This window comes from Trachemys scripta, unplaced genomic scaffold (assembly GCF_013100865.1).
Source record: "Trachemys scripta elegans isolate TJP31775 unplaced genomic scaffold, CAS_Tse_1.0 scaffold_85, whole genome shotgun sequence".
NCBI lineage: Eukaryota > Metazoa > Chordata > Testudines > Emydidae > Trachemys > Trachemys scripta.
Genome location: NW_023260571.1, coordinates 39,689 through 62,512, shown reverse-complemented (window position 1 = coordinate 62,512; position 22,824 = coordinate 39,689). Strand labels below are relative to the sequence as shown.

At 48.1% G+C, this 22,824-nt stretch overlaps 1 protein-coding gene across 1 annotated transcript in view; it reads right to left on the bottom strand.

The window, feature by feature from the left end:
* Nucleotides 1–208: 208 nt before the first annotated feature.
* LOC117870652 (zinc finger protein 850-like) overlaps nt 209–22,824 on the bottom strand; it is a 35,358-nt gene continuing 12,742 nt past the window's right edge. Inside the window, exon 4 of the mRNA XM_034757881.1 lies at nt 209–3,389. Coding sequence (XP_034613772.1) covers nt 2,228–3,389 — 1,162 coding nt within the window. The 3' untranslated portion in view covers nt 209–2,227. The remainder of the gene's footprint in view (nt 3,390–22,824) is intronic.

The following is a 22,824-nucleotide window of genomic DNA, read 5'->3' as shown; positions in this document are numbered from 1 at the left end:
GGGCTCTGGGGGCCCCACACAGCCCCCTCCAGCATCCCCCATCTGGAATTGGGTTGTTGTAGGAGTTTCGTTAACTCTCTTCTCCTCGGGGAATCATTTTTGCTGTTGTCTGTATTGTTGACATATTTGTTGACAGGTATTTTGAATAATTGAAACTGGAGTTATATTATGTTACTTTGACAAATAAAACATACAAAATTTTAAAATATTGTGTGCAGAATTTTTATTTTTTTGGTGCAGAATTCCCCAAGAAGTAATTAAAGGGCAAAAACCATCATTAATGAGGAGTTAAGTGCCTGTTGGGATGTTGTCTGCCTGGAGAACCTCAACTTCTGCAAAACTCACATGCCTGAAAAATAGGAAACTAAGAGTTAAGGTTGCCCACACAACCTTAACTCTGCCCTCTTTCAGTCATTCCCCAATGTTCCCCCAAAACACAAACACATCTTCAGTCTGCCAACACCACAACGGCTGAAAGGCACAATCTCTTCTCCTCCATTTACAACCCTTCGACCCAGACCCCCAACTTCAGCTGATCCTGACCAGACGGGTGTGCTGGCTGGCCCTGGTCATGACAGTGACAGCAGAGAAATCCACCACCATCCCACCCCTACTTAGAGATACCCCACCCTTCCACCAACTCCGTACTCTTAAAAGCCTGTGTAGGGGAGCTCATTTTCCCTTGCGATGCTCTGAGCTCCCTAGGATGCAGTGGGAGCTGAGATGGATTCCCACCCCTCTCTCCCCACAGCTGCTCTCATGTGAGAGCCAAAGGGTTACTACAGAGGGAGTTGATAAGGCTCCAACTTGGACTGGCTGATCTCCATCCAGATGCTCCACGGTTCTGACCCATGTAGCTTATTGAAAGACATGACTCGCTATTTCTGTTAATTTTAATGAAATGTATAAAACAAATAAAATGAAGAACACAGCTCACTAAATCTAAACTATTCTTAACACCACTCAACTATCTCTATATAAGTCACTTTCAGTTTCATATAAAATTAAATTCCAGAGCAGGTTCCCATCGGATGACTCAAAAACCAGGAGAGCAGATTCCCCCGTCACTTTCTCCTCTGATCCATTCAAACCGGCTTCACTCAACAGCACTTCATTATTATGGAATCGTGTTATTTACAAAAAAAGAAAATTAGCATAATCGTAATAGGAGAAAACTGCCGAGTTTCTCGTGTGCAAACGATCCCAGATCAGCAGGAAAATGTCCAGAAGTGGCTTTGTCAATAGACAGAAACTGGGATTTAAACTCAGAATGTTTGCACTGTGTTTGGGATCCACGGAAATTCCCCATCCAGGTCTGTGACACTTTCATCTCCAGCCCTAATGAGTCGGATTTAGGATCAATTTGCTATGAAGTGCAGACACTCTTTGGGAGGTGGAGGGGTAAAACAGAGGTGGATAAACTCCATTGTGGCTCAGACAGACGTCTGCACTGCTGGAGTGAGCGGGCCTAGTGATGGTGATGGGGAAGGAGGGAATCCCTCCGACTCACCCCATTTCCTTCTGGTGTCGCAGAGGCTGAAATGATACATTTGTCCCACTCCTGCTCCTCCTCTTTGTTATATTGAAATAGATTTTCAATAAGGGAAATGGCAAAAAGAAAAATACCTGCTGCCCAGCACAACCTGGACCAGCGTGAGAACAACAGGGGATGAGACAATCTGTCGCCAAAGGGGGAAACTTGGCGACTCTAACAATTGCTCTGCTAGTGTGGTGAGAGTATAAATGTGATGCTCAGGGCTTGTCTCGAGTATGAAAGTGTTGATTAGGACAGGTCAAAGGGGAAGGTGCTAGCTAACCCCAACCCCTGTGCCTGTCAGCACTGCACATCTAGCAGGGTGTTTACATTAGGGTAGCTACCTCCAGCAGGCTGGAAAATCCTAGAGGAGGCAAAGCCCAGGTCAATTTTAGATTTCCCCCACCTGAGGTCACCCTTATTAACCCCACTTGAGGCTGATGGACACTCCTGGCCGTAGGGACACACACTCCCATGACCCACAGGACAAAGGAGTTGGTAGAAAGGACCACAGGATTCACTTCAGAGAAGGGTGACCTGCAAAACGAAAAGCAGGCAACTCACCTGGGGGTGCTGAGAGAACAGGATGACGCAAATGGTGCAAACAGCCCTAAAAAGTCCCTGTGTGGGAATTAGCAAATGACTTTAAAACAATCTTTTCTCTGCCCTGCACAAAGTGTTTATGGTATGTCTCTATCCAGTGACATCGCTGATGTCTATTAAGGTGTGAGCTCCAGATGAAACTTTTCCCGCATTCACAGGCTGCTCTCGTGGGTGGATCCTCTGATGATTAATAAGGTCCGATTTAAAAGTGAAGCTTTTCCCGCACTCAAAGCATTCATATGGTCTCTCTCCCGTGTGGATCCCCTGATGTCTAATAAGGGATGAACTCTCAGTGAAGTTTTTCCCGCACTCACAGCACTCATAGGGTTTCTCTCCTGTGTGAATCCTCTGATGTTTAATAAGGCCTGAGCGCTGAGTGAACCTTTTCCCGCACTCATAGCACTCATAGGGTCTCTCTCCTGTGTGGCCTGTCTGATGTTTAATAATGTTTGATTTCTCACTGAACTGTTTTCCCCACTCAGAGCATGTATAGGGTCGCTCTCCTGTGTGGATTCTCTGGTGATTAATAAGGCCTGAGCTCTGAGTGAACTTTTTCCCACACTCACAGCATTCGTAGGGACTCTGCTCTGAGTGGCCTCTCTGATGTGTGCTAAGGTTTGATTTCTGACTGAACTGTCTCCCGCACTCACAGCATGCATAGGGGCGCTCTCCCGTGTGGACCCTCTGATGTTTATTAACGTCTGATTTGAAAGCGAAGCTTTTCCCACACTCACAGCATTTATACGGTCTCTCTCCTGTGTGAATCCTCTGATGTCTAATAAGGGATGAGCTCCGAGTGAAGCTTTTCCCGCATTCACAGCACTCGTAGGGTCTTTCTCTTGTGTGGCTTGTCTGATGTGTAATAAGGTTTGATTTCTCACTGAACTGTTTCCCGCACTCACAACATTCATAGGGTTTCTCTCCTGTGTGGCTATTCTGATGTTTGATAAATTTTGATTTCTCAATGAATTGTTTCCCGCACTCAGAGCATTCGTAGGGGCGCTCTCCTGTGTGGATCTTCTCATGTTTAAAAAGGGCTGAGCTCTGAGCGAACGTTTGCCCGCACTCACAGCATGTATAGGGTCGCTCTCCTGTGTGCATTCTCTGATGATTAATAAGGACTGAGCTCTGAGTGAACTTTTTCCCGCACTCACAGCATTCATAGGGTCTGTCTCCTGTATGGATTCTCTGATGTCTAGTAAGGGTAGAGCTCCGAGTGAAGCTTTTCCCGCACTCACAGCACTCATAGGGTCTTTCTCTTGTGTGGCTTGTCTGATGTGTGATAAGGTTTGATTTCTCACTGAACTGTTTCCCGCACTCACAGCATTTGTAGGGCCGCTCTCCCGTGTGGATCCGCTGATGTCTAATGAGGGTGGAGATCAGAGTGAAGTGTTTCCCACACTCAGTGCATGTGTTTTTTCTCTCTTCTGTGGGTATTCTCTGCTGGGCTGTGATTTCCTTGGAGTTCTGGTGAGTCCCCTGACAATTAATGGATTTGCCCACTTTCTCCCTGGGCTGGATTCCCTGCTGCCTCTCTGGCCTGTCCTGACTCTCACAGGTTTTCCCCTTCACATGACGCCTGGACACATTCCCTTGGGATTCTTGCAATAATCCCCCATGTGCTTCCACTTGCTCTGCATCTTCCTGCTCAGGATTCTGCTCGTTCTCACTCACCGTCCCAGCACCTGCTAGGACAGAGAGAGAAACCTCAGAAACGGGGTGGAAAAGAAGGAAACAAACTGAAATTAGAGCTGGAGAGACAGGAAAAAAACCTTGGTAGTGAATTCTCCTAAAGTTTTCTCCACAGCAGCGAGAAGAGGGGATGTTGAGTAATGTTGAGACATTATCCCCAAACTCCATCCCAGAACCTGCACCCCAGACCCCCTCCCCCACCCAAACTCCCTCCCAGAGCCTTAGGCAGGTAGGGGTGGAGGGCAGGTTCTGGGCACCACCAAAATTTCTACAAACCTGCCACCCCGGAAGAGGCAGAGCAGGGGTGGAGTGGTGGTGCAGCCCAGTGCAGTGGGGGAGCTTTAACAGAAGTAAATCTAACTAAGTGCATGTTTTGTCCTTTGAGTGAGGTGCATTACTGTTGGTGGCGCTTAGCACTTTCCGGGAGGGAGGAGGAGCAGGGAGTCGCGCACTCAGGGGAGGAGGTGGAGAAGAGACGGGGCAGGGGTGGGGCCTCATGGAAGGGGTGGAGTGGGGGCGGGGCCGGAGGCAGTGAAGGGGGGTGTCAGTGATGCGGCCCTCGGGCCAATGCACTAGTCCTCATGTGGCCCTCGTGTTCATTTGAGTTTGAGACCCCTGGTCTATAAGGTGCCACAGGACTCTTTGTTTCTATTTACACCTTTGAAGCTCACCATCTGTACTATGAAACTGACTTTAAGAACTCGACTCTCATCTGCATGGATCACAGTCTTTTAACCAATACACACTTTCTCTTCTTTTTCATAAATCTTAGTTTAGTTAATAAGAATTGGCAGTAAGCATGGATTTGGGTAAGATCTGAACTATTCACTGACCTGGTGGGTAATGTGTCTGAACCTTTGGGATTAGTAGAACTTTTTATATGATGAACAAGATTTTCAGTAATCCTAATCCTATTTAACTTGGCTGTCTGGGTGGGAGCGCAAGGCTACATTGTTCCAAAGGAACTGTGTTACTAAATTCTGGATAAGCAGGAAGGTATTGTAGAAGCTATTTTGTTGCTGAATTGGTGAATCTCATTATTAGAAATAACCACCTGTTTTGGGGATCGTCTGCCCCATTTGTTGCAGTTTGCCCTGACTGAGCAATGTCAGGGTGACCCCACTCCACCGCCCGGGTCACAGCTCCTCTTCAAAGGGGCTCCCAAAACACAGACACAGTAACCCCATGCCCCAGAAAGTTAAGGCTCCGGCCAGAGGGGAAGTCACCTTGGACCTGCTCCTTAATCACAGAGAGACACCCAGACACAATGAGAGTTGTAGGAAGGCTGGGACCGGTGAGCATGGACTGGTGGGAATCAGCACAGTAAGGGATAGGACAGACCGGGGATGTAGACATTACTACAGCAATGGAAAGGGGTCTCCCATTGGCATAGGTCATCCACCTCCCCGAGAGGCAATAGCTAGGTTGATGGAAGCATTATTTTCTGTTTAAAGATCAATTTTTCTAACTACACTAAAAGCCATATTTATTCGAATTGTCTTGATATTTTCTGGGATTTATGGGCATTCCAGGAAGGGTTATTGGTCCAAATATGGAGTGATTCGATCACGAGGTTCCTGAGAAACAGCCCTGCCACCAGAGGCAGCTTTTTACAAAATCATCTTGCTCATTTAACATTCAACTGGGGTTGAAACTATAGTTCTTCTTGTTCCCTGACAGATCTCAGTCACTTGACTTTTTCAGTCCTGGTTTCCTAAAGAGGCAGTGGGTGCTACGTGCTAACTGAGATAAATGCCAATACCTGTAGAATTTGGAATTTCAGAGCAGCACAAGCCAAACTGGTGAGTCCCGGACACTGAAATGCAGTCGTGCTGCAAGATTAAGTTCCTGTTAACTGCTAGAGGGTTTCCTGCAATCTGCTGTCACAGTAAAGGGTTGGCTCAATGGGATGTGCTGTGGCCATTGAATCTGAACCACACCTGAGCCCTCCCTCTGGTAGCTTTCAGTCAACGTGTGTTGTGCATTTTTCTTCTATTCTGCTGAAATTCCACTTGGAAGCTTTGCCCTCTGATTCCAACATGTTTGCATCAAGCGTAGTATTTTAAAATGCCCTAATATCCACATACAGACTTTTGCTCGGTCTGCACTTAAAGTTTTTCCACGTAGCTCTGTAAGTTTGGGGTGTGAAAAATCACACCGCTAACGAACATAGCTAGGAGAGCAAAAGCTCTAGGGTAGAATCATAGAATATCAGGGTTGGAAGGGACCTCAGGAGGTCATCTAGTCCAACCCCCTGCTCAAAGCAGGACCAATCCCAAGACAGATTTTTGCCTCAAAACCCTGGGTTTAGCAGGCCAATGCTCAAACCACTGAGCTATCCCTCCCCCTGTCCCCCCGTGTTATAGTGGCAAAACAAAAACAAAAACCAACAATTATTGAATAAAATCAAGGTAATTAAATGCCCATAAACTACATTAATGTAGAGTTACGGTGGCCCAGTGCTGCCTCCTGCCCTCCCAGCATGTGATGGGAACTAAAGTTAAACCTCTGAAAAGTAGGAAATGAAGAGCTAAAGTACATGTCACAACGACAACACAACCTTAACTCTGCCCCTTCCCTGTCCCTGGAGTTGGAACTCGCCTCTGGGCGTGGAAGGCTGGTGCAAAGGTTAATAAATTACCAGGGAAGTTGCAGCTTCAACATCTCAGGAAGTCTTTGAGTCAAGACTAGATGCCTTTCAAGAAGATCATTTAATCCAACATAAGGTATTCAGCTCAATTTGGCAGGAAATGGATGAAATTATCTGGCCTGTGTTATATAAGAGGTCAGACTAGATGACCTAATAGTCACATCTGGCCATAAAAACCTATAAATCTACAAGAAATATACGGAAGGACTAAGAGAGCATGCCACTGTTTGTGTTGTGTTGCACAGATCAGAATACTGGCATTTACTGGCATCCCCTCCAGCTGTGTGCACTCCATCATCTCTAGCTAGAATATGATGCTAGATGGATTACTGGGAGCATCTTGGCAGAGCTGTGACTCTGATAGGAAGGGAGGTGCATGTGAAACGTGGGGGAACCAAGTCTGCCCCCATTTCTGTGCTGAGTGTTGTAGGTTGTGTCAGTGAAGGTGCACAAGGGCGTGTTCTTGTCATGGAGATTGCCAGCAGCCTGGTGGCATATTTGTAAAGAGAAGTTGTTAGACTTTGTGCTGTTCTGCTCCTGTTCCCACGGTGTTCTGTAGCAGGGGAGGGCAGAGAGCTAGTGTGTGTGTCACTGGCATGCTCTGGTGATGCTGACACAGAGCAGAGTAGAGGTTGCATTGTGGAGGTGACATGAACCTTAACCCTGCATTTCCCCTTCTAAGAACCAAGGGGACAGGAATCCTTACCCAGCGAGGTCACATTCTCATAGTTCTCCTGCATGATGTCTCTGCAGAGGGCTCTCTGAGTGGGGTCCAGCAGAGCCCACTCTTCCCTGGTGAAATACACAGCCACCTCCTCGAAGGTCACCAGCCCCTGAAAGAGCAAGAGCCCAACACTCAGTACCTGCTGCCCCACTCACAGCACCACTATTCATGGGGGAGAGGAGCCAAACAGAAGCTCTGGGTGGTTCGCAGTCAACAAAGTCCCACTCCGCTCAGAGCATCCAGGAAACACCAGGGTGAGGGGACAAAGAGAGAGCCCCTTGTCTCTCCCAGCAGATCCATCACACACTAGCCACAGACACGCAGGAGATGGAGCCCCTAGCAGGGCCCAGGGACAGCTGCCTGGTAGGAAGCGAATGGAGAGTCAATAATTTGAGGAGAAATGGGGGAAGGATCTCCTTGGAACTGATGATCCATATATGATACTGAGAGAGAAAAAGGGAAGAACTGGGGAGAATTTGTATCAATATGTGAGAGGGAAGTGGCACAAACAGGGAAATGATGCAAAGACTTCACCCCTGCCCCCCGGAACTGCACAGAGACAGTTCAAACCTCCCCTCCCCCACATCCCAAGGGACCCCCTCCCCGCCGGGCCCCAGTCTCTGCCCCCCCAATCCCGGCGCGGCCGGGGGCAGACCCTCGCTGCAGCGGCTCCGCTCTGGCTCGGGCGGCCCCAGGTGCTGGCAGCACATGTACAACCAGGGAGCAGATCCCCGGGGGCTGCAGCGTCTGAGCTCCCTGGGGCAGAGTCACTTTCCTGCCCGGCCCCAGCACGTCCCCCGGGGGCTCTCGGTCACCTGCAGTCTCTGGCTCCGCGGCTGGTTCCCCCGGGAGAACGGCCCCTCCCCGGCTGCCCCGTGCCCGATCTCCGGGCTTTGTTCTCCCCAAGTCCTGCCGCCTGCTTCCTCCAGCCCGCCCCGCTCCCAGCTGCTCCTGCCCCTTCCTGTGTGTCCTGCAGATACCAACCCGGGCTGCAGCGCTCCTGGCCGGGGCTGTGTGTGCAGGGGCCGGGCCACCCCCGGCGTGTGTGAGTCGCGGAGGCGCTGCAGGGGCTGCGGCTGGAGGCGGCGGTGCGAGGGGGGGACTCGGTGCAGGCAGGACATTGCTGGGGGGTTTGGTGCATCCGTCGCTTTATTTCGGGCTGTGGGGCGGGGCTCTCCTTCCCCCTCCAGCCCCGCGAGCTTTGTATGCGCCCGGGGGGGGGGGGGGGGGGGTAGGGCGGGCGGCGGATCCGCTGCTCCAAGCGCCTCAGCCATTCCCCTCCTCCCCCCGCAGTTGTGGGGCTCTGAGCTACAGGGGGGGTGTAGTGGCTGGTCCCGGTCACTGGGTGGCTGTGAGGGACACAGCCCGAGCCCCGCCCCCCCAGGGGGATGCTGCAGCAGGGAACTAGAGCGCAGAACACCCCCCCCCCAGCTCCTTGCAGTGGGGGAAGGTGCTGCAGGGCAAGTCCCCCCCCCCCCCCCCCCGCCCGTGGGGGGGGGGGGGGGGGGGACACGGGGAGAGTGTGTGTCTATCTTAGAGGCTTAGACTGCACTGAGCATGCTCAGTAACGTCTGCTGAAGCCACTGCCCTTCTCCCTGCCCTTACTTGGCATCAGATTCCGATGACTGCTTTTTACCTGGGTGATGTAAGCAGAGTCAGGATGAGCTCTACCCTGACATCTGGTGGTGAATTATGGCGAGCGTGGAAAAGAACTCCAGGGGCTGATCTTGTTTGCATAGGTACACCCACCCGCCTGGCATGAAACAACAGCAACTGATAGTCGTTACTTTGGATGGGGTGGGATCCCCAGTTTATCTGTTATTGGGGCAGGAGGAATAAAGTGTTGTTACCTGATTATGTGAATCAAGGCCAGTGGAACTGTTGTATGACAGAAGGACTCACCATTACCTAAGTAGCACTTGCTTGACAAGGGGTATGGGTTACAAACCCCCACAGTGAATTGAGAGAGGTTGGTGGTAGGTATTTATATTTAGTGGTGTGGGCTCTTTCTGTGAGCCTGAAACATCAATTGCACTGCCCCCCTTCCTGCTGCCACCCACCTGTTGAATGTCAGAGTTAACTTTGATTCCATTAGGAGTCTAGTTACAAGCTGCTGAGCTGAGTTCACTTTGGGCCAATGATGCACTAGCACTGGGGCTTCCCTACTAAGAGCTGAAATCACTAAAGAGCCAAAGTTACTAAGAGCTGAGATCACTGAGGCTGTGTTAACTAGTGGGGAAACCTGAAGCTATATGCCAAGTGGATGGCGGAGCAGTTTGCAGGGCCGGCTGGAGGAGCAGCTAGCAGAGCGGAGCCTTGCGGGGATGGTTGGAGCGGTCCAAGGGACAGTTGAAGTGGAGCGGAGCCAAGTGGCTCAGAGGTCGGTGAGTGGAGCAGAGCGGAGCAGCTGGCAGAGCAGAGCAGTTCGTGGGACGGCAGGAACGGCTCACGGGACAGCTGGTGGAGTGGAGCGGCTCGTAGTGAAGGCTGCGGCGGAATCCCACGGAGAGGCAGCCGGTCGGCCACGGATCATGTAAGGTGCCCCTTAACACTCTGCGTGCCCCCCCCCCAGCCTTTTGAACTCTGGGGCTGCACTGACCAGGAACAGAGACTTTAGGGTGTTATTGGACTTTTGGGACTTTGGTGGTTCTTGGGTTGCTGGTTTCAAGAACCAACAGGAAAGGACACGGCCCAATTTGCTGGGGTGGGTCTTCGCTCATGGTTTGGTCTATGAACTCTAGTTGTGGTGTTTAATGCTATGTCGTTTACCTCCCAATTTAATGCTATGTCGTTTACCTCATGTTATTAAACATTTTCTGCTATACCGAGGCTCTGTGCTTGCGGGAGGGGAAGTATTGCCTCTTTGAGGCGCCCAGGGGTGTGTGTAAGATTTTCCCAGGTCACTGGGTGGGGGCTCGAGCTGGTTCTGTGTCACGCTGTTGGGAAGGGACCCCTATGTACTGAACCCAGCCCTTGGTGCTATCAACTTGGCCTGGCAGAAGGGTTACAGTTAAAAAGGGGCAAAGGGTGTAAATCGGACAGGGGGCTGGCCAGGGTCTGAGCAGGGGGTGGAAATTGACTGGTCGGGGAGGGGGGCAGTCAAGCAGCTGGTGGCAGGGTTAGGATAGGGACTGAAGGACAAAATCAGGGTTGGGGGGATGAAGGAACCAGGGGTAAGCTCCTGGGGTGAGGCGCTGCCTGAGGGTGACAGAGGCAAAACCCCGGCACAGGCAGAGGGGGGAACAGTTGTACTCCAGTGCGACACCGGTGTTTGCAATAATAGGGTGGGGGCAGGGCCGGCGCTTCCATTTAGGCGACCTGGGTGGTTGCCTAGGGCACCAGGATTTGGGGAGGCGGCATTTTGCCGCCCTTGGCGGCAATTCGGCGGCGGGGGGTCCTTCCGCGCTCCGGGTCTTCGGTGGCAATTCTGCGGTGGGTCCTTCACTTGCTCCGGGACCCGCTGCCGAAGTGCCCCAAAGACCGGGAGCGCGGAAGGACCCCCCGCCTAGGGTGCCAAAAACCCTGGCGCCACTCCTGGGTGGGGGCGGAGCAGAGGAGCTTTTTTATTTCCCCTCCCACAGGACAGCACCTCTCACATGGACTTCCCAAGGCTGGGTTCTTAAAGGCACAGGCATCCCAATGCCTAGTCACTGCAGCTCCTCTCTGTCTGATGTCACCTACTGAGGTGCTGCAGGAGACTTGATGCAGTGAAATGTTTTACATACACCCCCTCACACTACCTTACACATCAGTTACTGCTCCTGTTAGCCCATTGAGACAGAGAGAGATTTTCACACTACAGGGGACTGAACTGTCTTTGTGCAGCCAGGAAATTCCAGGGGGAGAAGGATGGGTGGTGGGGGGCAGGGGGGGGGGGGGGGGAGAGGAGGTAATTGCTTCCTTTCCCTGTTTGTGCCACTTGCCTCTCAAATATTGATACAAATTCTCTCTACTTCTTCCCCTTTTCTCTCTCAATATCACATATAGATAAAAAAATCCAAGGAGATCCTTCCCCCACTTATCCTAAAATTAATGACTTTCCATTCTCTTCCTACCAGGCAGCTCTCCCTGGGCCCTGCTAGGGATTCCATCTCCTGCATGTCTGTGGCTAGTGTGCGAGGGATCTGCTGGGAGAGACAGGGGGCTCTCTCTTCATCCCCCCACCCTGGTGTTTCCTGGATGCTCTGAGCGGGGTGGGGTGGGACTCTGTTGACTGTGGCAGGGCCGGCTCTAGGTTATTTTGCTGCCCCAAGCGAAAAAAAACACAAAAAACCTCCGGGAGTGCAACTGCCGAAGCAAAAAAAAAAAAAAAGAAAAAAAAAGAAAATGGTGGCCAGAATGCCACCCCTGAAATTGTGCTGCCCCAAGCACGTGCTTGGTTTGCTGGTGCCTAGAGCTGGCCTTGACTGCGGTCCACCCAGAACTTCCATTTGATTGGCTTCTCTCCCCCGTGAATGGTGGGGCTGTGAGTGGGGCAGCAGGTACTGAATGTTGGACTCTTGCTCTTTCAGGGGCTGGTGACCTTTAAGGAGGTGGCTGTGTATTTCACTAGGGAAGAGTGGGCTCTGCTGGACCCCACTCAGAGAGCCCTCTGCAGAGACATCATGCAGGAGAACTATGAGAATGTGACCTCGCTGGGTAAGGATTCCTGTCCCCTTGGTTCTTAGAAGGGGAAATGCAGGGTTAAGGTTCATGTCACCCCCACAATGCAACCTCTACTCTGCTCTGTGTCAGCATCACCAGAGCATGCCAGTGACACACACACTAGCTCTCTGCCCTCCCCTGCTACAGAACACCATGGGAACAGGAGCAGAACAGCACAAAGTCTAACAACTTCTCTTTACACATATGCCACCAGGCTGCTGGCAATCTCCATGACAAGAACACGCCCTTGTGCACCTTCACAGACACAACCTACAACGCTCAGCATTGAAATGGGGCAGACTTGGTTTTCCCAAGTTTCACAGGCACCTCCCTTCCTATCAGAGTTACAGCTCTGCCAAGCTGCTCCCAGTAATCCATCTAGCATCATATTCTAGCTAGAGATGACGGAGTGCACACAGCTGGAGGGGATGCCAGTAAATGCCAGTATTCCCATCTGTGCAACACAACACAAACACTGACAGGTTCTTTTAGTCCTTCTTCATATCTCTTGTAGATGTATAGGTTTTTATGGCCAGATGTGATTATTAGGTCATCTAGTCTGACCTCTTCTGTAACACAGGCCACAGAATTTCATCCATTTACTGCCAAATTTAGCTGAATACTTTGTGTTTGACTAAATCATCTTCCCGAAAGGCATCTAGTCTTGATCTGAAGACTTCCTGAGATTGAGAAGATACCACTGACCTTTGTAGTTTGTAAACCTTTGCACCAGCCTTACTGAACCGTTTCCAGTGGCGAGTGTCAACCCCAGGCTTAGGGAAGAGGCAGAGTTAAGGTTGTGTTGTGGTTATGGCTGTACTTTAACTCTATAGTTCCTAGCATTCAGAGGTTTAACTTTAGCTCCCACCACATGAGGGCAGGAGACAGCACTGGGCCACCGTAACGCTGCATTAATGTAGTTTATGGGCATTCAATTATTTTGATTTTATTTACTGGATTTTTTTTGCCACTATGACTGTGTGTAATCTAGAGCTTTTCCCGGCATAGCTATGACCGTTAGCAGTGTGATTTTTCACACCTAAATTTATAGAGCTAAGCTGGCAAAACTTTTAAGTGCAGACAGAGCAAGAGTCTGCATGTGGATTTCAGAGCACTTTAAACCAGTGGCTCTCAAACTTTTGTACTGGTGACCTCTTTCACACAGCAAGCCTCTGAGTGCGACCCCCCCCCTTATGAATTAAAAACTCTTTTTTATATTTAACACTATTATAAATGCTGGAGTGAAGCGTGGTTTGGGGTGGAGGCTGACAGCCCACGACCCCCCATGTAATAACCTTGTGACCCCCTGAGGGGTCACGACCCCCAGTTTGAGAATCCCTGCTTTAAACGATTACTCTTAACCCAAACATTTTGGAATCAGAAGGCAAAACTTCCAAGAGGAACTTCTGCAGACTGCAATAAAAATGCACAGCACACATTGTCTGAAACTATCAGAGGTAGGGCTCAATCTCAAATTCATGGGTGTAGTTTAGGTTCAATGGCCACAGCACATCCCCTTGAGCCAACCCTTTACTGTGACAGCAGAGTGCGGGAAACCCTCTAGCAGTTAACAGGGATTTGGTCTTACAGCACATGTGCATTTCAATGTCAGTGACTCATCAGTTTCGCTTATGCTGTTCTGAAATTCCAAATTCTACAGGTATTGACTTTTCAGTCCTGGTTTCCCAAAGAGGCAGTGGGTGCTACGTACTAACTGAGATCATGTCTACACTTACCTCCGGAACGATCGATCCAGCGGGCGTCAATTTATCGCATCTAGTAAAGACGCAATAAATCGACCACTGAGTGCTCTCCCGTTGACTCTGGTACTCCACCGGAGCAAGAAGCGTAGGTGGAGTCGACGGGGGAGTGTCAGCCGTCAACCTACCGCAGTGAAGACACCACGTAAGTAGTTCTAAGTACGATGACTTCAGCTACGCTATTTTCGTAGCTGAAGTTGCATAATTTAGACCGACTTAGCTTGCCCCCCACCCTCCCGCTAATGTAGACCAGGCCTGAGATAAATGTCAAGTGACAGAGATCCATCAGGGAACAAAGAGAACCACAGTTTCAGCCCCTGCTGTGTGTAGTAAAATGTTAAAAAAACAAGATATTATACAGCAGAAAATCTGCCCTTATAAATCCTGAAACAGGAACCGAGGAGGCAGCTGTCCATTTAGTTATTAATCCCAATCACAGAACTTCACTCAGGCCGTGTAATCCACACTCAGACGCTTGAATATTTCAATTCTAACACCAAATTATTGTTGACATTTAAGCCACAACTTCAGAGCTTCTGCCTTAGATCTCGCCAGCATGTAGCTAACCTTCTGCCGGTGGCTTCTACAGATAAATACCTTAATACAGGCACAGACATTAATACACAGAATGTTAATGGTATGTATCCAACAGCTCAGGTTCTTTGAACACTTTCACAGAACTAGGAGCACATGATCAATCATTTGGTAGGGCAGCATTTTAGGGTTATTTAGATTTGGGCCTTATTCTTTTTAGCTCCTTTCCTGCATGGATGTGACAGGTTTCATACACACATGCACACACTGAGCCCCAGTGTACCACCAGAGTAAAATAGAAAGGCTGGGATGTCTCCCACTTGATAAAAATAAAGTGTGATGTTGCACTCCATATGTTTTATGGAAATATGCTAATGAGTGTAAATATAATGTAATTAGAATATGCTTTATGCAAAAGGTCTCTTGTAAGGTATCATTACAAAGTTTATGATCTACTGAGTGTGTTCATCCTATTTGTTTGCATGGATTATTTCTATGTCTGGAGTTAGGAGAATAAGATATAAACTTGTATTACTGATGTAAACATGTTAAGTGGAAGCCATTAAGGGTGCTTCAGAATCAATCACCTGTAAATGGCTCTGTTTACTTACAAACCTTCCGGGGGTACGTGCCAGGCAACCTTGTAGAATGGAGACTAGGGGTCTCACAGGACATGTGAACATGTCACATGATACTGGAATCCATCTTAAACCTGGTGCTTTTCCATTTATAAGGTGGGGTGGGAACCCAGAGAGAGACAAAGGATTCCTGCCTTTAGATATAAAGATATAAAAGGGGGTGGAACAGAACAAAGGAGGCTGCCAGTCATGAGAAATCCCCTAGTTACCACCTGAGCTGCAACTAAGGATTGTACCAGGGGAAAGGATTGGGCCCAGACTAGGAAGAAGTCTGGTCTGTGAAAGAAGCTTATTGGAACATCTCTGAGAGTGAGATTTACCTATATTCAGTTTCTTAATGTATTAGGCTTAGATTTATATGTTTTGCTTTATTTTGCTTGGTAACTTACTTTGTTCTGTCTGTTATTACTTCAAACCGCTTAAATCCTACTTTTTATACTTAATAAAACCACTTTTGTTTATTAATTAACCCAGAGTAAGTGATTAATACTTGGGGGAGCAAACAGCTGTGTATCTCTCTCTCTCAGTGTTATAGAGGGCGGACAATTTATGAGTTTACCCTCTATAAGCTTTATACAGTGTAAAACCGATTTATTTGGGGTTTGGATCCCATTGGGAGCTGGGTGTCTGGGTGCTGGAAACAGGAGCACTTGCTGAGCTGTTTTCAGTTAAGTCTGCAGCTTTGGGGGGTGGTTCAGACCCTGGGTCTGTGTTGCAACAGGCTAGCATGTCTGGCTCAACAACGCGGGGTTCTGGAGGCCCAAACTGGCAGAGAAAATGGGCTCAGAGGTAAATTCAGCACGTCAGGTGACAGTCCCAAGGGGGTCTCTGTGACCAAACCCGTCACACAAAGTCGGAAAAATAGAAAACGTAACAATCAGATATTGAAACTGATGAGTGATTCCAACTCTGCAGCTCTTTGGACTCCCATGGAGTAGGCGGTAGAGCTGCAGTCAAGGAGCCAGGCAATGGGGTTGCCGGCTCAGTACTTCACATTCGCAAGCTGTCTCAGGTACGAGGAGACAGGTCAAGGCAGGCACAGCCTGGTGTTGATGTTACAACTTCCTTCCCCAGAGGGGATCAGTCTGGGAGTCCTGGAATGTCCATCTTTCTTAGACAGGTTCCTGGTGCAAAAGAGCTTCCACCTTTACCTTGGTCTTCATGGTTGAAGATTCCAGTTCACCCCACATGGCAGTCACTTGCCTGAAGTCTACAGGCAAATGAGGAGTGAAGGACACCTTGGTTACAGACACCGTGTAGGCTTAGAGTATGTCTACACCGTGGCCGGATCCATTTCATGTGAGGCAGACTTTGGGCTATCGTCAGTTTGGAAGAGTCCGAATTAACCCAGCAGTTTTCTTAAAATATCAGTTGCTGTGAACCATATGCACTGTGGAAGTTTGAACCCCAAAGATCTCAAAAATAAAAGAAATTCAAGGACAGTTTTGGGGAGGTTTCCATACATAAAAAGGCTGAACTTTGACAATGAGCTTCCTCAAAAAAGGAAAAGGGGTCTCAGCTCCCATAAAAATAACAGGTGAAACAAAAAATAACAGAAAAACTACCTATTAGCTCATGCATCCATTGCCACTTGTATTGGTGGGTTTTTGTTTGTTTGTTTGTTTGTTTGTTTTTTATTGTAAAGCATTTAGGCTGCTTTTGTAGATAAGTGCTAATAATCTATCTTCTTCCTAGAATTCTCAGGAGGTTATATGAGTATTTTTAAATAGTGCAGGTTGCAGTGAGGTCTTAATAAGCTCAGGATCGGGCTCTAAACTGCTGTCAAGTCCACACAGTGAATAAACTGAAAAAACACTTTGATCTTTCGGTTGTAGTGATCTTATGGGTAAATTACAGCAATCCAAGGTTAAAAGAAATAGATCTGTTATTTTATTTTGATTGGTGTTGCTTTAAGAAGCTGCTTTCATGCTATTTACTCTCTCTTAGATACTGACCCTGCAAACAATTATGCAGGTGTAGGGCGCCCATGTATAGGTGCTGGCAGGATTGGGGCTTTAGTGAATGAATACTGGAGCAAAAGCATGTGGCTAGGCCTAGCTCATGACATTTGCATGATTACATTTCAAACAAAGTTTACATAGGTGTAAGAAAGAAAAGGATTCTTTTAACAACATAATTCTTTTGGAGTGTTGTAGGTATCTGAAAACTGTGATCTTAATGATTTTTTAAAAAAATCCTGTGTTATTAATTAATACATGGTCAATTGTTAAAACTGGAAGAACTTTACCATGGATCCTGTTTGTTTGGCCTTTCAATTAGAGGTGGATTACAGACAAATGATTTCCATGAAGTTTTAGAATTTGTTTGGGGAGAGGTATTGGAAACCATTAAGGCCAGATCTTTGCTATCTGGTATAGTTCTGGCTCTTCAGAGTACTCCCATTGACTTAGAGTATGTCTACACTTGCCATTTAAAGCGGGGAAAAAGTCCCTTTTTTGCGCAAAAACCATGGGAGCGTCTACATTTGCCAATGACTTTTTGCAGTGAAACTCAGAAGTTTCACTGCAAAACAAAAACCACCCCCATGAGAGGCGTACAGCTCTTACCAGTGATGCTTTTGCGGTGATCTGCAAGTGAAGACACGTTCTTCTTGCTTACACAGCTTTTAGCCTCCACAGGATATCCCACACTGCCTAGGTGACTCTTCTGGCCAGCAACTCTGCTGCTTTGTTGCCAGGTAAACAGACATCCACCCCTCCCCCTGTAAAACCCCAGGAACTTTGAAACTCCCCTTCCTGTTTTCTTGGCAAGTGCTCACTTATCTGGCCAGGTGACAATGCCGGCTCCATGGAGCAAACGGTCCCCTGCTTTGAGCAATGCTGAGCTCCGGGAGCTGATCAGTGTTTGGGGAGAGGAGGCTGTGCAGGGACCCAGGATGCCCCGTGATCACCCTCCCCCCCCCTTCCCACAAGACCCATCCTCAAACTGGAGAGAGCTGCACTGTGGGATAGCTGCCGTAGAGCGCCGCTCTCATTGGTGATGGAAGTGCTGCAAATGTAAACACTTTCTGATGCCTGTGGAAGTAAGTGAGTACCCAAACCAGTGCTTTACTTTCACCTATCACCGGTAAAACTTACAGCTCAAAAACTCTGTAAGTGTAGACATAGACTCAGAAGTAGCAAGCACTAGGTGTGGTGCTGGGTGTTTTGTAAGATAAAGACCTTATTTGCAAGCTCTTTGAAGCAGGGATCTGTTTGCAAACTCCGAAGCCATGTGTCAATGTGCTCCAGGGCTTCTACTCTTTGAGTTGGTGACACACACACACAATGTGAGAGTTTCAGACCAGGAGAACTTTGTCTGTTTCTACAGGGCTCTGTTGCACTTGCACAGCGTGAGTCCTAAACACTCATTTAAAATACCCATAACCAACCACCTGATGTTTTACTTCCCTTCGTATTTTCAGTGTTGTCACTTGTTTGTTTGGGGTTTTCTTTCCTATCTGTGTTGATTTATTACTTATTTTTACTGTTCTATGTGTGGGAAGTATTCAATAAATTAAGAGTTGACATCCCATAGAAATGGTATAAGCCTGAGTGAATACCCTTTATTCTCCTTTCCAGTATCAGAAAATATTGTATTAGTATTTGTGATGAGAGCATGACTCTTTCTAGTTGACTCATCGATTTGTTTAGCATCTTAAAGCTGAGCTGTGTGTGCAGATAATATGCATGCAAGGGGGATAGTTTTGTGAACTGCAAAAGTCCGTAGCATGCTAGTGTTTTGGCAGATGCTTCATTTTTTGAGATTTAGTGGTCAGACTCTATGGTAGGAGTAGGTTATTAAATTGGGCCTCTGGTGCATATTTTTTATGCTTTTACTTAATGGCCATGGCTTTGTTTTATTTCTATAGCTGTCTTCAGTATGCCACATTTTGGTGTGTTTACTAACTTGCGTTGTTAGAAAGGATGATAAAATACATGTACTCTGAGGGCAGTGTCAATTTTCTTTGTATTTGATTTCATATTAAATAAACATCTTAGGCAGTGCAACTTGTTCATTATCTCTTGTTTTCATATTTTTCTTCTTCCTCCATACCTATGAACTGTTTAAGAATATATATTATATCTAGGGTTTTTGTTTGCACTTGTGGTGCACATCCGCACATACCTCGAGATTGGTGCTGCACATAACAAAATTGAACCTGCACATAGATGGAAAATATTCAAGGGAACATTGGTTAGTGGTGTGACTGTGTGGATCAGTTCATGATGGCTGAAAAACGGCGGGGAATTGTTACCTTCTGTAGCTTCCACGGGAGCCCGGGACCGACAACATGGAACACCCGTAACTGACACAGCTCCGCTGGCAAAACTTTTAAGAAGAGACCAGGCAAGGGTCTGCATGTGGATTTCAGAGCACTTAAAACTATTACTCTTAACCCAAACATTTTGGAATCAGAGGGCAAAACTTCCAAGAGGAACTTCTACAAAATGCAATAAAAATGCACAGCACACATTGTCTAAAAGAATGTGCTTTTGGATGTTTGAAAGGGCGCTGGCGCAGTTTACTGACTCGGTTAGATCTCAGCACAACCAATATTCCAATTGTAATTGCTGCTTGTTGTGTGCTCCACAATATCTGTGAGAGTAAGGGGGAGATGTTTATGGCAGGGTGGGAGGTTGAGGCAACTCACCTGGTGGCCAATTTCACACAGCCAGACAACAGGGCAATTAGAAGAGTGCAGCAGGCATGCTGCGCATCATAGAAGCTTTGAAAGCCAGTTTCGTGACTGGCCAGGGTACGGTGTGACAGTTGTGTTTGCTTCTCTTGAAGTTACCCATCCCCTATATATATGAAAGGAAATAAAGTCAAAATTGTTTAAAAACTGTTCTTTATTATTTGTTGCACAACACATTGACAGAAATCAGAAGGTAGACGGGGAGGAGGGGGGTATTGGGTTAGGGGCGTGGAGGAGGAGGGAAGGACAAGTCCAGAAACCAAATCAAAAGTTTGCATATGCCAGCTTTCTGAGTTTGTTGGTCCCCATAGCCTCCACCCTTGTATTCTTGGGCATCTGGGTGAGGAGGCTATGGATCTTGGGGAGGAGGGAGGGCGGTTATACAGGGGCTGCTGTGGCAGTCTGTGGTCTTGCTGCCTTTCCCGCATTAGATCCACCATACAGTGGAGCATGTCAGTTTGCTCCCCCATGAGCTTGACCATAGCATCCTGCCTGCTCTCATCGCACGCGTCCCTCCTCTCTTCGTGTTCATGTAATGCTTTATGGGACTCCGCAATTGTTTGCCTCCACGCATTCAGCTGGGCCCTATCACTGTGGGAGGACTGCATGAGCTCGGCAAACATGTCCCGAGTTTGTTTTTTCCACCTTCTAATCTGGACCAGCCTCTGGGACGGAGTAGATAGGGGCCACGTTGAAACATTTGCACCTGCGGGAGGAGAAAAAGGGAGGGTAGTATTTTAAAAGATACATTTCAGAGAACAAAGGGAACACTCCTGCTCAGTGAAACAGGCAAATTCATAGTACACAGCACATGTTCTTTCTGTACAAGTTAGCATTTTGCCTCTTATACTGAAGTGCCTGCCACTTTGGTGTGAGTAAGCCATCACACATGGCCGGGCAACAGAATTCAGCTTGTAGGTAGCCTAGGGGCACGTGGGGTTCTGCTTCTGCTAAATTCATTTCAATGCTTTCAAACTGCTGGGCCCCCTTTCCCATAGCAAGCAATGCCTGGTGAGTTTGCCATATAAAAGGAGGGCCTGCAGGCTCTCTAGGATGATCACTTTACACAACACTCCCTCCTCCCCCCACACCCACCGCGTGGCTCCGATGAGGCTCTGAGCAGGGATGAGCCCTTTAAACTAAACTCAAAAGCCCAGCGCGGCTGGGTTTCCCCCGCTGTCCCCCACCATGTGGCGCTGATCAGGCTCTCACTCACCAGAAGTACCTTCTCCAGGGTCATGATCTGGGAGCCCACCTTGGGAGTGGGGGGAGGCTATTGGCTCCAGCGTTAAGAATAGTTCCTGGCTAGGGGGAAAAGAGATTCCCCACTTGCTGCCTGTGTACTGTCCTCCTCCTTTTCATCCTCCAATGACTCTTCCTCCTCGCTCTGTGCAACTCCCTCCTTGCAGGTGTCCACGGACAGTGGTGGGGTAGTGGCGTCACCCCCCATAATTGCATGCAGCTCATGGTAGAAGTGGAATCTATGGGGCTGTGACCCAGAGCTCCCGTTCACCTCCCTGGCTTTTTGGTATGCTTGCCTGAGCTCCTTGATTTTTGTACGACACTGCTCTATGTCCCTGGAGTAGCCTCTTTCCGTCATGGCCCTGGAGACTTTAGCGTACATATTTGCATTCCTTTTCTTGGAACGTAGTTCTGCCATAACAGATTCATCTCCCCAGCATGCGATGAGATCCAGTACCTCCCGTTTGGACCATGCTGGAGCTCGTCTGCGAATCCAGGACTGCGTGATCTCCTGTGATGGTGGACTCTGCATGGTCACCTGTGATGGTGGACTGTGCTGATGGTCACCTGCGCTGATAGTGATCAAACAGGAAATGAAATCCAAAAGTTCCCGGGGCCTTTCCTGCCCACCTGGCTAGTGCATTGGAGTTGAGAGTGTTGTCCATAGCGGTCACAAGGGAACATTCTGGGATAGCTCCCAGAGGCCAATAATGTTGAATTGCGTCCACAATACCTTTAACCCAGGATTGCAATCTCGATTTAAGCACTATTCCACTTGCTGAGGTGGAGTACAGAAATTGGATTAAAGAGCCCTTTAAATCGAAAAAACTGGTTTGGTCGTGTGGATGGAATCTCTTTTTTTTTTTTTTTAATTAACTCGGCTAATTCCGAAATAACAGACTAGTGTAGACCAGGCCTTAGTATTGCAGCATGTCTGCATTTCAGTGTCCGTGACTCACCAGTTTGGCTTGTGCTGCTCTGAAATTCCAAATTCTACAGGTATTGACTTTTTCAGTCCTAGTTTCTCAAAGCGGCAGTGGGTGCTATGTACTATCTGAGATAAATGCCAAGTGACTGAGATCTGTCAGGGAACAAGGAGAACAATAATAGTTTCAGCCCAAGCTGTGAGCCGTAAAATGTTAAAAGAGCAAGATGACTTGTAAAAAGCTGCCTCTGGTGGCAGAGCTGTATCTCAGGGACCTCGTCTCAAACAGACCCGTATTTGGACCAATAACCCTTCCCTGAATGCCCATAAATCACAGAAAATATCAAGACCATTAGAATAAATGTGGCTTTTGGTGTAGTTAGAAAAATTGATCTTTAAACAGAAAATAATGCTTCCATCAACCTAGCCACTGCCTCTCGGGGAGGTGGATGACCTATGCCAATGGGAGACCCCTTTCCATTGCTGTAGTAATGTCTACATCCCCGGTCTGTCCTATCCCTTACTGCGCTGAATCCCACCAGTCCATGCTCACCGGTCCCAGCCTTCCTACAACTCTCATTGTGTCTGGGTGTCTCTCTGTGGTTAAGGAGCAGGTCCAAGGTGACTTCCCCTCTGGCTGGAGTCTTTACTTTCTGGGGCATGGGGTTACTGTGTCTGTGTTTTGGGAGCCCCTTTGATGAGGAGCTGTGACTGGGCTCCTGGGGGCGGGGTCAGCAGCAGCAGCACAGGGCCATTTGAGCCACCGCATACAGACCTCTGCCCCTTGAGCTAGTAGCGTAACTGAGAGCAGTAGGCTGTTCTGCATGTGGGCCAGCCACTAGAGGGGGTGAGATAGAGGATGCTGCAAAGTCAATACCACTGTGATGCTCTGTACCTCGGGGGGACACCCTACACCCCCAACTTCATCTTTATAAAATGATTGTGTGGTATCCAATGCAAAGTTTGTCATGTTGGGTGTCTTTGGAAGACTCATAATGCACTGAGCATGGTTGTTATAGTGATGTTCTAGTAATTGTTACACTAATGTTACAGTAAGGTTATAGGTTATAATTTCATGTATGTCGTTATGAGGTTGAAAATGTATCCTCAATGTATCCAAAGCAAGCCCATGCAAAAACTTTCCAAGAACAGAGAGGCAGTTCACACCTCGTCAAGGCA